The 12,952-nt window shown below is 39.9% G+C and overlaps 2 protein-coding genes across 2 annotated transcripts; both read right to left on the reverse strand.

The window, feature by feature from the left end:
- Nucleotides 1–863: 863 nt before the first annotated feature.
- On the reverse strand, nt 864–1,833 carry LOC117791650. The gene has a single exon (XM_034631464.1). It carries the CDS (start codon nt 1,743–1,745, stop codon nt 993–995), a length of 753 nt encoding a protein of 250 aa, XP_034487355.1. The 5' UTR covers nt 1,746–1,833; the 3' UTR covers nt 864–992.
- Nucleotides 1,834–5,525: 3,692 nt separating this feature from the next.
- LOC117787157 (histone H3.v1) lies at nt 5,526–8,124 on the reverse strand. The gene is made up of 4 exons (XM_034625607.1): nt 7,956–8,124; nt 7,738–7,802; nt 6,926–7,674; nt 5,526–6,868 (listed from the first exon to the last, which is right to left on the reverse strand). Exons 1-4 carry the CDS (start codon nt 8,122–8,124, stop codon nt 5,572–5,574), a joined length of 2,280 nt encoding a protein of 759 aa, XP_034481498.1. The 3' UTR covers nt 5,526–5,571.
- Nucleotides 8,125–12,952: the final 4,828 nt, after the last annotated feature.

The following is a 12,952-nucleotide window of genomic DNA, read 5'->3' on the forward strand; positions in this document are numbered from 1 at the left end:
GATATATGACTCCATAATTCGATAGCTGAATATGTGCAGACGAATAAAAGATTTCACAAACAATGTTTAAAAATAAACACGTACTTTATAATTCCATGTGGATTCAGAATTAATAATATTTTTCGCCGCAAAATGTTTATAAATAAACATTTGATTTGTGGAAACAGACCTTCCTAGAAACTAGGTAGAAAATACTCAACATGATCCTTTCTGTACTTTATGTAGAAGTTTCAGCCGAGAGTTAGGATTGGAAAAGATAAGCGACTCGTGAATCATTTCTTATCTAACAAGACTATATCATATAGCTCCCATAGAGATGATCTGTCAACAATTCATCTAGACACTCATCGCAGTTTAGGTCTTAGTATGAAAAAAATTTTTGTTTTTTGAGATATCTTATCCAAACTAACTTACAAAACTCAAAGTATGTCACTCAAAACTGGAAATAATATTGCTCTAGTATATATTATCTAGCTATTTGAGCTAAAATAAACAACTAAAGTATTGTAAATGTTGTTGCAAAAGAAGTCGGTTTTCATACCGTCTATTTGAGCAGATATAATTCAATTAAACATCCATTATAATGGATAATAATTATTAGTTATGGTGGAATAGCACAGAAATATTATTTATAACAGAGGGAGAACTTTATATCCAACTTTGTAGTAATTGAAGAGAAAGTATATACATCCACATTATAATTTATTATTTTTATTAAGATTTATTGAATTTTCTGCTGATTGTAGAGATCTTCTATCAACCCAGTTTCTGGAATTTATTTAAAATAATATAATTGATGTAGTTTATTCCCTATTCAAAAAGGGCAATGTTTAATTATTAAAATAAATTAAATCATAGTTATATGTTATTGTAGTTCGACTTTATTGTTTTTAATCTTAATGTACATAACTAAGGCTGAAAGCTTCAACTTTCTTTTTTACTTTCTTTTTATGTTTCTTTTTATCTTTGGTCATATGATAAAAGGAGGTCTGTTATCGCATCAATGGAATCTCTTTGTGTATTATGTCGTCCACCTCCTCGTCGATCGGTTCCAGAAGATCGCGTGCAAAGTTCTTGAGCTCAGGGATGCACACACTGATGGTTGCGATAAAGGTGAAACACTTTAAGATACGAATGTACAATTCTGACCAGTTGCGACGAACGAATCCCTTGTTGTAGCCGAACAGCTGTGAGGTCATTAATGCCACATAGCTTGTGAGGCTGCAAATACGATGCACGAGTTGCAACACGATGGCATGCCTCTTGCCCAGATCTTCCAGCAGCATCCAAAAACCAGTGCAGATGCTGGCCAAGATGAAAAAGCATCCAATCGAACCAAAAATGCTATGCTTACTGCGAAAATGATTTGCAGATTGCAGCTGCTTATGCCTTATCTCAATGCCAACGCCCATCGCTCCCAGGCTAAAGGTCATTAGGCCAAAGGCCATGTGCAACATGTGGTGCGACAGGAGGAGCGCTTCACTCATGCAAAAGACCAGGGCCACCGTGGCGTAGAAAGCATGCTCCGCTGTCCTCGCCAGTTTCAGCAGCAGACACTTCTGGGAGATGATCACCGTGATGCCAACTACCAGAATATGCGATATGGCTTTGCATACATTATCGTATAACCCCTCCGACACTTCGGGCCAGGTGAACCCTTCGATGGAGTCTCCCGTTGCATTCACAACAATATCGCCATCTTCCGTCTCTTCCGACAATGTCAGTTGTCTGATTCTGTAGTACATTAATCGAATGTCTATTTAATAAATATATAAACTAAACTCTACCTTGATTTTAAATGACGCTTTCTAAATTAGAGAACTAAAGCAATGCAAAGATGTTTCTTAACTTGCTGAATAGCTGAATAATTTTGGGAAATTCTAGAAGATACAATTGGTTACACTAAACATTGTCAACGTGGATTAATCTCAAAGTTATATACATAACTTTAACTTGACCTAATAGAATAAGCCTTGCTATGATAGAACAAACAGCTGCGTTGACTTATGTGTTGCTAGTTGTACAGGATATCTTCTAGTTGTAATCCATAATGCACCTAACGAATTCTTAATAATCATATGTGATAATAATCTTGATCAAAGAAACAGAATAGTCTGTGGTAAATTTTCTTTTTCACGTCACATTTCTTAATTTTCTTTTCATCAAAAAATGTATATTTGTCACATGAAACTCATATTTAGTTTCCATATAAATCTCTTAATAGCCTTTTAACAAAGGCTGCCAAATATTCCTTTAGAAGTGCTATACAATTTACTGAAAAAAACTCTCTACATAAATTAATTTCGACCAATTGTTCCTGTGGCAGCTATATGATATATTGAACCGAATTAAATTAAATTTGGTCAGAATGTACAAAACCAACTCAAAGACATATTCTAACAGTTTGGTTAAAATATCTCAAAAAACAAATACTTTTTCATACTAAAATTCCTATTTTGACCGATCGGTCGTATGACAGCTATATGATATAGTTGACCGATTTGATGGACAAAATTAAGTAAAACGCATATTATATTAGTTTGGTTAAGATTTCTTAAAAAAGAACAAACTTTTTCATACTGAAACTTAATTTTTGATTGAGCGGCTCTATAGCAGCTATATGATATACTGGACCGATTTGAACGAAATTTGGTCAGGAAGTCTAATACCAGCCCAAATGTATATTTTATCAGTTTGGTTGAGATATCTCAACAAACACAAAACTTTTTCATACTAAAACTTCATTTTCGATGTATCGTTTCTATGGCAGCTATATGATATAGTGGTCCGATCCAAAAGTGAAAACAAAATTGATCTGCGTACGGTATCCAGAAATCTACATACCAAGTTTTAAGTGTCTAGCTCTTATGGTTTCTGAGGTCGACGCGTTCAAGCAGACGGACGGACGGACAGACGGACAGACAGACGGACAGACGGACAATCGACTCGGCTGTTGATCCTGATCAAGAATATGTACACCTTCTGCCTGTTACATACATTCTGCACCAACACATTATTTTTTGACCATTTTCAATGGGCTCAGGGTATAAAAATGGGAATTAAGAAAGCAAAAAGTATGTTTAAGTATGTGCATATTTAATATGTGGAATCATTTAAGAAATCACAATTTCTGCATTACCTTCCAAAGGTGGGGGGCCAGATATCAGTAAAGTCGGTTGACAGTAACGAAATCCGCATAACAACAGAGAGTCTGCCCTCCCAAAAAAATGCTAAAGAAAACTACGAAAAATTTCTAAAAGAAATTAGCATAAAAATGTGCCGCAGCTGCGGCTGTTCCTCTCTTTCTTGGGGGCAGGGGGCAGGGGACGGAGGACAAAAGTTCAACGGTGTCAAATGTCAAAACGAGCAGCAAAACACATGCCGTGAATGGTAATAAGAATAGATAGAAATGGTCAAGCAAAAGACCATTTTGAAAGCTGAAGCGAGTCCGATCCGAGTCCATCCATCTATGGGCAAATGTCTAATAAATTGATTCAACTTGAGAGAGAAATCGGAATAGAGACTTGAATTTGGACGTGGACTTAAAGTTGAAGTTGCGGCTTGGCCAAGTTGAAAGTTCAACGCACCAAACAAACAAAACGAAATGGGCGCAGACAATGGGCCAAGTTTTTAGCTATTTTTTTTTTTTTTGTATTTCTTTCTTTGCTGTTCATTCTGTCTTTCTTTTATGTTTTTCCCCATTTGTTGCTGTTGCTGTTGTTGTTTGCACATAATGGAAATTAGCTATGGAATCAGGCAACTAATTTGGCTAAGCAGGTGGCGGCAACTTGGTCTTAGATGGTTGGGGCCAAGAGTTGAACTTTAAGCAGATGCAAAGCTAAGAAATTAATTTGAATTATGAATTTCTATATTATTTACAGTTAATCGATGTGCCTGCTTCTTTTGCTATATCGATTCTCTTTATCTGCCTCTCCCTCTGTCTCTGTCTTTCTGTCTCTATGCCACTTGCCACCACTTAACTGATCATTCACCCCGCAACCACAGGGCATAATTAATTGTCATGGAAGAATGTGGCCCGAGGGCACAGTTGTCATCGGCCAGGCTAAGGTTTAGGCTATCATCAACTCGTTTACATTCATCCATTCCACTGTCTATCCATCTATCTATCCAGCTATCTGGCTATACATCCAAAACTTCAACTCACTGACTTGAACTGTCCGTGACGAATGCTGTTGTCAACGACGTCTTTCAGGGTTGCCAAGTGCTCGCATCTCGGCCTAATACTGTCCCATTGATTGCTCCAACAATTTGCCGCACTTAGAATGATTATGCAAATTCTCATCACTGTACTCATACACCTTAATTTTCCCCTGCCGGCGGCCATGTCCGAAATCCAAACTCAAGTGTCGGTCGTCAGCTTCTCGTTCCATTTTACATTATCATGCGGCAAGTGGGTTTCCAGTGATTGAATGCTTCTATGGTAGTTGCCTCCAGCTGCTAAAGCTTCACAACTATTGTTGTTTTATTTCTCTCTGTGTGTATGTGTGTGTGAATTTGAGACGCTACTCGCTAAGTGGAAAGTGATTATCCAGCTCCCAGAATTGCGCCCTACATTTTGAATTCGAAAATCGAAAATTGGTTTTTCCTATATTCCCTACACCTTATGCATTACACAGATCAAACACATTTATCTAATTGGCCCCTAAAATTGTGCCAACATTTTGGAACTTTATTGAGTCTTAAACTTCAAAAATCGTTTGTATTTATCGATAAGATAAGATCAAATGATCTTGCGCAAAACTGACAATCTTTTAGCTGCTATGCAACTGATCACACTGACTGAAAGCTGAAATCCTTTAGCTTAAATGCCACCTGCATATGGCTCATTGCTATGGGACTCGTAAATTCAACCAAACACCAAACTGACTGCTATGGAAAGAGAGCAAACAAAAGCTGCGTTATCTATGCTTAATTTCTTTCATATCTCTTTTGATAAGAGTCGTATCTTGTCTTTTGTTTTGCTATTTGGAAATATCTATCAATATTACCGTTAAGTTATTCATTGAACTAGTTCCTAGAATTATGCATAACATCGAAATGAGTGTCAGCGTCGAGGAATATTACAAATTCAATCTTACTAAATATCTATAGAACATAAATAAACATGACCTGAACTGTGACTTTCTTTTCAATGTGGTTGGCCAAGTTAAAATCGGTCAAAGCGCACGAGCCTCATTAATATGCAAGAATTGCGGGACAGGTCAATGCACGACGATCGACGGCATTAATTATGCAAATTGTTTTATGAATAACACATTAAAAAAAAGGCAGAAAAAAATATGAAATACTATTGGTATTATTTGGAAAGATGCTAGTATCTTTCTTTCGTTTTGGGCCAGGGTTCACAAGAGGTTAACAGCATTTTGTCTCGCTTTTCTTTCACACACACACACACACACACACAACAACAACGAAAAAAAAATATAAAAAAATTTATTTTTATTTCACTATTTTATGATTGAAATTCATTTTTGGGTTATTTTTATGTTTCGTATTTTCTTATTCTTTGTTTCATTTTTCAACTCTCAGTTTGCTCTCTCGAATTTACAACTAGACTTGGACAATGGGCGTCTCATCAGCCGCCTGGAGGCCACGTCCCGCCTTGCGCAGAGCAAATCGACGATTCTGTTGGATCAGATCGAAATACGGCTGAAAATCGCCGTAGGACACATAACGAGCATCCCCAAAAGCGGGCTGCACATGACGCGACAGTCCCGGCTCATTGTCCTCCCCGACAATGATGTACTCCTGCTCGGGCAGCGCCTGTCCAGCGGCAACCATGGGCATCTCGGCATTCATATTGACGGGGGCAGCAGTCACTGCGTCCATGGCATCGGAGCTTTCCTTCTGCTGCTGCTGCTCGACCTGAGCTGCCGGGGCGGCGGAGTACATCTCGGTAGAGTCCATTGCGGGTGCCTTCTCCACAATGGTGCCGGGACGAATGCGTGTGGGCAACAAGCCGCCAGTTTGAACGGGCTTGGCGGAAATCAGCACTGGCTTGGGCTTTGGCTTTGTCACGTTGCTGGTGCCGGAGCCGGAACCGGAGTTGGAGCCGGTGCGGGATGGTGGAATCTGTGGTGGCTGAAAGATGTCCATGAGGGAGGCATCCGCCAAGAGGGGAACCGCCGAGGCAGTCAGCGTGGGACGCTTCTTCTTCTTCTGACTGTTGCCGGAGCTGGATCCTCGCACAGGCACGGAACTGATGGCGCTCTCTGGTATGTTGAGAATCAGCGGCTGGGACTGAATGCCCTCGGCAAGAGACACCACGGACTGGCGGTCGGGCGGCGACAAGCCCAGCTGACTCCAGGGTATGGTTATGTACTGGGTGGGACGTCCCTTGCGACGCACGGGCACGGTCAATGGCGGCTGGGGGTACGGGGTGGCGGGCAGACGTTGCTGCTTCCTAACGGGCGCTGCTGCATAGCCATAGGGATAGCCAGGAGCCAGATCCAAGAGCTCGGGTGCCACATACACTGTCTGACCATTGCGATTCACCAGCAGCGTCGCCTGCTGCGGACGACGTGCTCCGGCTCTGGCGGGGCTTTGGCCGGAATGCAGCTGGGATTGGGATGGGGATTGAGACTTGCGCAGCTTGTTGCCCAGCTCACCAGGAGTCTGGCCAAAGGTGAATCTACGCAGCTGATTGATCAAGCTCTGTTGTCGATTCTGAATGAAGCCGGGTTGACCCTGCGACTTGCGCGAGGATTGAGTGTAGATAACGGGAGCAAAGCTCTCATCGCTCTCCTCCACATCATCGTCGTCATCCTCCGTCTCCTGCTCCACATCGTCATCCTCCTCCTCCTCCTCATCCTCGGCCTGCTCCAGCAATGCCAGCGGCTGTCCACGTCTCGTTTGCTGTGTTAGCTGACGACGCTGCGACAGCGACGCTGACTGCGACGCTGACTGCGACGCTGACTGCGGCTTGGGTCGCAGCGCTGTCTGGGATTGGTTGATGCGACGACGCTTTGTCGGCTGCTCGTCTTCCTCATCATCAAGCTGCTCGAGCGACTGATCATCTGCGCTGGGATCGACCTCTACCTCCTGCTCGTCCTCATCCTGGTCGTCCTGCTGCTCATCGTCATCGAACTGCTCCTCGTAGCGATTGCCATTGAAGTAATCATCATCGTACTCATCCGACTCCAAGGAATCCAGGCGATTATTGAAACGATTTGGACGCTGGACACGATTGCTGTTGCCATTGCGGTTCTTATTCTTGTTACCATTGCCATTGCCATTCGCATTGATCCGCCTCCTGTTGGGACGCTGCTGGACGCGCACAACAATGTCCGGACGCTGGGTGGTGGTGCTTGTGGTGCTGCTTGTGCTGGCGGTGTCGCGCACTGGTGTCTCCACCAGTCCGTTCAAGCCCGGCAGCTGCTGTCCGGCAGCAGCCAGACGATCGTTGAACCAACCGGAAACGGAGCCAGCCAGTGTTGAGAAAGATGAGCCCAAGCCCTGGCCGGGATTCATGCCAAACAGCCAAGTGCTGGGCGAGGAGGATGTGCCTCCCGTTGCGCCAGGAGTTGCCTGCTTACCCTGTGCCTGCAACTCATCGAGTGCTCCCGGACGTGGCTTAAACGCAATCAATGGATGAATGATGAAGTCGGCAACGGTGTGAGGTTGCGGATTGCTCGATTTCTCCATTGCCTGCAGCTGTGGTTGCTCCAAGCTAGCTGCCGAGGAGCCTGTGCTGGGCTCATTGTTGTTGGCCTGGACTGTGGCTGCCATTGGTGGCTTCTCGGTGGGCATCTTGGGCATCTTGGGCACCATGGGTGCATCCTCTGCACCAGCACCAGCACCAACACACACAGATACACGCACGGAGCACACGCACACACGGATGCACAGAAAAAAAACACATGAAAAAAAATAAGGTGAAACACATTGACATTAGATTGTCTTCAGATTGATTGGAGTTGCTTGGGATTGCCTACCAATCAGCGCCATGTCGGCAATAGGTGACTCCGTGGACTGCTCGATGGCTGCCAGCTGTGGCTGCTCCTTGACCTCAACGGGAATGGCGGCGGCCTTGACCTGAACCTCAGCCTGGACAAGGGTTACGGCCAGGAGCACAGTCAGGCATAGAGCCATAGATTTGGCCATATCTGGTTACGGGGGGATTGGTACCTGTGCAACAGACACACACACACACACGCACACAGACACACAGACAAACACACTCTCACTCACACACACACACACACTCTCACGCACAGTCGAAGTTATTGTTGTTGTTATTTGATTGTTTTTCGCTTTGCGCCTCCGTTCGCTTCGCTCGTCCACAGACAGACGTCTCGTTTGATCAACTGTTTGAGCGTGCGCGGCGATCCGAGCTTTTTATGTTCCAGCTACAATTTGGTTAAGAGAGCAAACTGCTGCGCCAGCAGAGAGCAAGATCCACAGAGAGATGGAGAGAACGCTTGCCGGTGAGGGAATGAGAGCGAGCGAGAGCTTCTAGCTTCTAGCTTCTATCTTCTCTGACTTCTTCTGCTCTTCTGACTGGAATCGAATCATCTGCTGAGCATTTACCGCTGAGCGGTAAATTAAGTTGGCGTGTGTTGACCGCTCGGGTCAAAGTGGAGGTCACGGTTGACCTCAGCTGAACTGGGACTAGCTCGGCTGCTTATTAAGCCATTTTCCAAGAATTATTTTCACACTAATCGTTGATTGTTTAACTTGTCCAGATTTACAATTTATTTGATTGATATTCAGATTTCAGCAAATCTAGCTCATTTCAATGGGGAATACTCCCAATTTTATATTGTTAAACTCAAAGTATTTAATTTATTAAAATTATAAAAATCAACTTAACTTACTTAAATACCAAACATGAATCGAAAAATATTTTGAAAATCTGCAGTTTTTAATTTTACTCCCATATTATTTTCGTGTATACTTATTTACAGCTGGAAATGTTTTTATGCTTACCAATTTAAAAAAAAAAAACTAATTTATAACTTGCTAAAATTAATATTATACTAAGATTTCATTTTCTTTTAATTTAATTTTCACTTGTAATTTCAAGTTCTATTTCTAGTTCGTTCGAAAAGCTCATCATTATGTTTATTCCTTAAATTTTTAACTCAATGCAATTTAATTTTTATAGAATTAAAATAACACATTGAATATATTTAGTTTAATTTAAAACACAGAAACAATTTATGTTTGACACTTTTAAAGTTCACATTATGAAAATGACTTTATGAACTAGTTAATTATTCTTTTTTTTTTCAATTATAAGACTCTGTGACTTTATCGAACTATATATGTTAACATAATGTATGGTGAGAATATTAAGTCCAGTCCACAATGGGAACAATAACTATTGAATTTTTCACAATGTCTGTTGGTCTGTATGAAAATATAGATCTCAAAAAGTGGAAGAGTTAGAGCAATTTATTAACAAATTTAATTGCTCTAACTCATAGACCAAATAGAGTATATATATTCTTGATCAGTATAAACAGACGAGGCGATTTAGTACTGTTAATCTGGCTCGTCTGTATGAACGCGTCGATCTCGGAAACTAAAAGAGCTAGAGACTTCAAATTTGTTATGTGGGATCCTAAATAACTGAGTTTAATTTCTTTATTTTTTGGATCGGACCTCTATATAATATAGCTGCCATAGAACTTTTTGTCTTTTAACTGGTCTTATACATCCTGACCAAATCAATCAGTCGAAAATTTAATACAGCGTTGTGCAAAGACACAGGATACCCTACACTGGAAAAAAAAAGACCAACTTATAAAGTCAAGAACATTCATTTTAAATATTTTGTTCTTAAAATAAGATTATTTTAAGACCAAATTATTAATCTAAAGAACTTTAAAATCTTAATAAAAGAATAGAAATCTTTAATTGTTAGGAGAGTATAAGTAGGTACTCTTTCGTATCAATCAAATGGTGGCACCGTGGCGCTCTGGTTAGAGAGGCCGCTTCAGTTGTGAAGCAGTAGGCGGCGGTTCGAATCCCACTCGTAACAAATAAAAATAACATTTATAACAAATTATTAATACTACAAATAATTTGTATGTATTTTATTATTTGATTTTAATTTTAAGATCATTATTCTTAAATTAAGAACTTGGTCTTATTTAAAATGTTCTTAAAATCAAGATTTGTTTTCTTAATTCAAGAATTTGATGTTTTCGACGCATTTTTTAGACCAAAAATCTTAGTTCTGAGACCAAAATCTGGATTTTAGAACATTTTTTTTATCAGTGTAGTAAATTCATTCAAGCTTGTAGTTGAAAAAATTCTAATCAATATTAAGGGACTGCTTTTTTAAATAAGTCGTTAATATTTTGATATTAGTTCCATTTGCACAGCTCCGATTTTGTAAAATGCTTAATTTGGTTTAGTATAGTCAATTTTCCAAGTAATTTAATTAATTGAGCTGGCTCATAAGTATTGCGATTAACATAATTTTATAATCTGAAACCGGCAGAAGTAATCTAGTAAGGGCCTGAAGCTATTTAAATTTGTTGACTAATTGAAAAACAACTCGATTCGCATTGAGCTCAAGTTTATTAATTCACAAGAAAAGCAATTCAAATGGAAATCGCATGATATTCGTTTGTTCCAAATTTTTGTACCACTCTTGTCAAGGTTCTCAAAAAAAAATTAATAAAATAGAAAACTTTCCAATAACTTTCTAACACTTTGACCCCGAAGCGTCGTGACCCGACTGCGACAATCCGGGCAGCGACTTTCTTCTGGGGCTTGAGACAAAACACACTCACACTCGTAAGCTACTAATGAGTATTTATGTGTTCTTTTTATGGATTGCCATTAGCATAAGGCAGGCACTTTTTGCAATTCCAGGTCCAAACCTAACGCCAAAGCCAAGTTAAGAGCCAGGCCTAAGACCAGGCCCAACCTTGCTGGGCAGCTAATGAACGTATTGCGTCCGCCAGTTTTCTCTTGCATAATTTGGTTATTAAAAATTGGTTTATGTTCCTCCAAATAGGCCACAAGTATTTTGTGCTTCAAGTTTCAACTTGAAGATTCCCATCCAGACGGTAGCAAAGCGAATGTTACCTTAATTATTGACGTGGCTCTAATAACACACCAAAATAAATTGTATTAGCCCATAAACACAAAACCCATCGCAGCTGGTGTCCAGTTTAAAAGAGGAGTGGTTACTGGCAGCCCTCTGGGAGCTTGGAGTGAAAGCAGGAGCAGGCCAACAATCTGTGGCAGGTTCAAGCAGCTGGGTGGCATGCCAATCATAGATCACTTAAAATCTATCGATAATTATAATTAATGACTTCAACTATTTTTTTCACCACTGACAACATTTTAAATCTTTTTCAAGCAATGGATTTGCATGAAAATATCTTCTTCTTTTAGTCGGCAGACATTATAAAAGAGATTCCGCAAATGATTTACTTAAGAGAGCTGAAAAACTAATCTGATAGAATTTGTAAATTAATTGTAATACTTCATGAATGTTATCTCAAACAAAAGCCACAAATTTTCTTAGCTGTTTCGTTCGATAATATCGAGTTTGTGTATTAAGAATTCGGGTTATGTCTTCAAAAGACGCTAAATACCGATTGAAGATATCTCAATATTAAACTATTCTTCTTTGTATTATTTCATAAGGTATAATATTTTTCTTAATTCTCTAGAACTTAAGACTTAAAAGTTTTAGCTTTAAAGTCAACATTTTCGAATTTTCTTTTTAATTTATATCTTTAATAAAAATTCATATTCGGCTGCTACAATCTTCATAGTTTAGAACGGTATTAACCTCTGTCTCCTTCAGTTCTTTTAAGTCTGCTTTACAAAAGGAGTCCATAATATTTCTATGAAACAAGTACGACAAAAATAGATTCTTTTCAATATTAAACAAACTGACTCTGGAATTCAAATGATAAAGACTTTTGTGAGGAGTTAAGAGCGTTAAGTTATCTTTTGTGTAGATAAGCATAACTATGAAAATATGGCAAAACAAGGGCTTAAGCATACGTTATTCATATGGAATGTATACCATAGATAGATGGATGGCTACCCGAGGCGTGTTGGCTATAAACTCCACTTAAAATAATGGGGCGATTGGTAAGCGAAGTGTTGTGATTTCTCAAATGGGAACATGAGCTAAGAATAAACTTGAAGATACTAAAAAGAACAAAAAAGATATATCTTTGGTCTGTGGGGCTGTCTGAACTTTGACATGAGTTTGGGATTGGGGTCGTGGTTGGACAAGCCTCGTCCAGACAGCGGACAATGATAAATCCATGGAGCTAGTCTGTTGACTATTATGGATGTGGCTAAAAACTTGCTCCCCAACTTTTGTAGAATCTCACTTTTGACCCCAAAAAAATGGCTAACTTTCCGAACTTGTCGACGACCTGAAATGCAAATTTTATGCCTTCGATTGGCCAGGTCGGATTTGGTCTGATGCTGTGGCTAATTGTGGCTCTTTTTTGGGGCTAAAGTAATGCAGCAGCTGGTCAACAGCTCCACTGAACTGCATGGATAGTCCATAATCCAATTGGATCATCGAATCGGATTAATACGACTACGAAAAAAGCATAAATCAGTTAACGAACATTTGCATTTGCATAGTTTAATAATGTGGAATACAGTCGGAGACAGAGATCTCGCCATTTCTATTTTTTTTCCCCTTTTTCATTTAGTTCTTGGCGCAAACTTTTTATTTATTATTTTTTTTTTTTGCCTAATATCTTTTGTTTGTCATTTTACAATTTGCGAGTGAAAGATACATTTGTATTTCTCATTCTTGATGGCGTCTACCCTGTATAAAATGTGTTTGCCAAGACACCTGCTGAACCATTTAATAGACGAGCTCGCCCAGCGACACAACAGAGAAGAGAACAGAACAGAACAGAACAGGAGATAATAATCATTAGCAAGTTTTGGAATTGGAATTGGAATTGGCATTGATATTGAAATTGACAAT

This window comes from Drosophila innubila, chromosome X, assembly GCF_004354385.1.
Source record: "Drosophila innubila isolate TH190305 chromosome X, UK_Dinn_1.0, whole genome shotgun sequence".
Taxonomy (NCBI): domain Eukaryota; kingdom Metazoa; phylum Arthropoda; class Insecta; order Diptera; family Drosophilidae; genus Drosophila; species Drosophila innubila.

Excerpts from the sequence above, each read along its gene's own strand:
- LOC117791650 (XM_034631464.1), bottom strand. The coding sequence starts at position 1,745 with ATGTACTACAGAATCAGACAACTGACATTGTCGGAAGAGACGGAAGAT.
- LOC117787157 (XM_034625607.1), bottom strand. The coding sequence starts at position 8,124 with ATGGCCAAATCTATGGCTCTATGCCTGACTGTGCTCCTGGCCGTAACC. Across the intron at positions 7,675-7,737 it reads AGCCACCAATGGCAGCCACA|CTGCAGGCAATGGAGAAATC; the intron begins GTCCAGGCCAAC and ends GAGCAACCACAG. Across the intron at positions 6,869-6,925 it reads AAGCCGCAGTCAGCGTCGCA|ACGTGGACAGCCGCTGGCAT; the intron begins GTCAGCGTCGCA and ends ACAGCAAACGAG.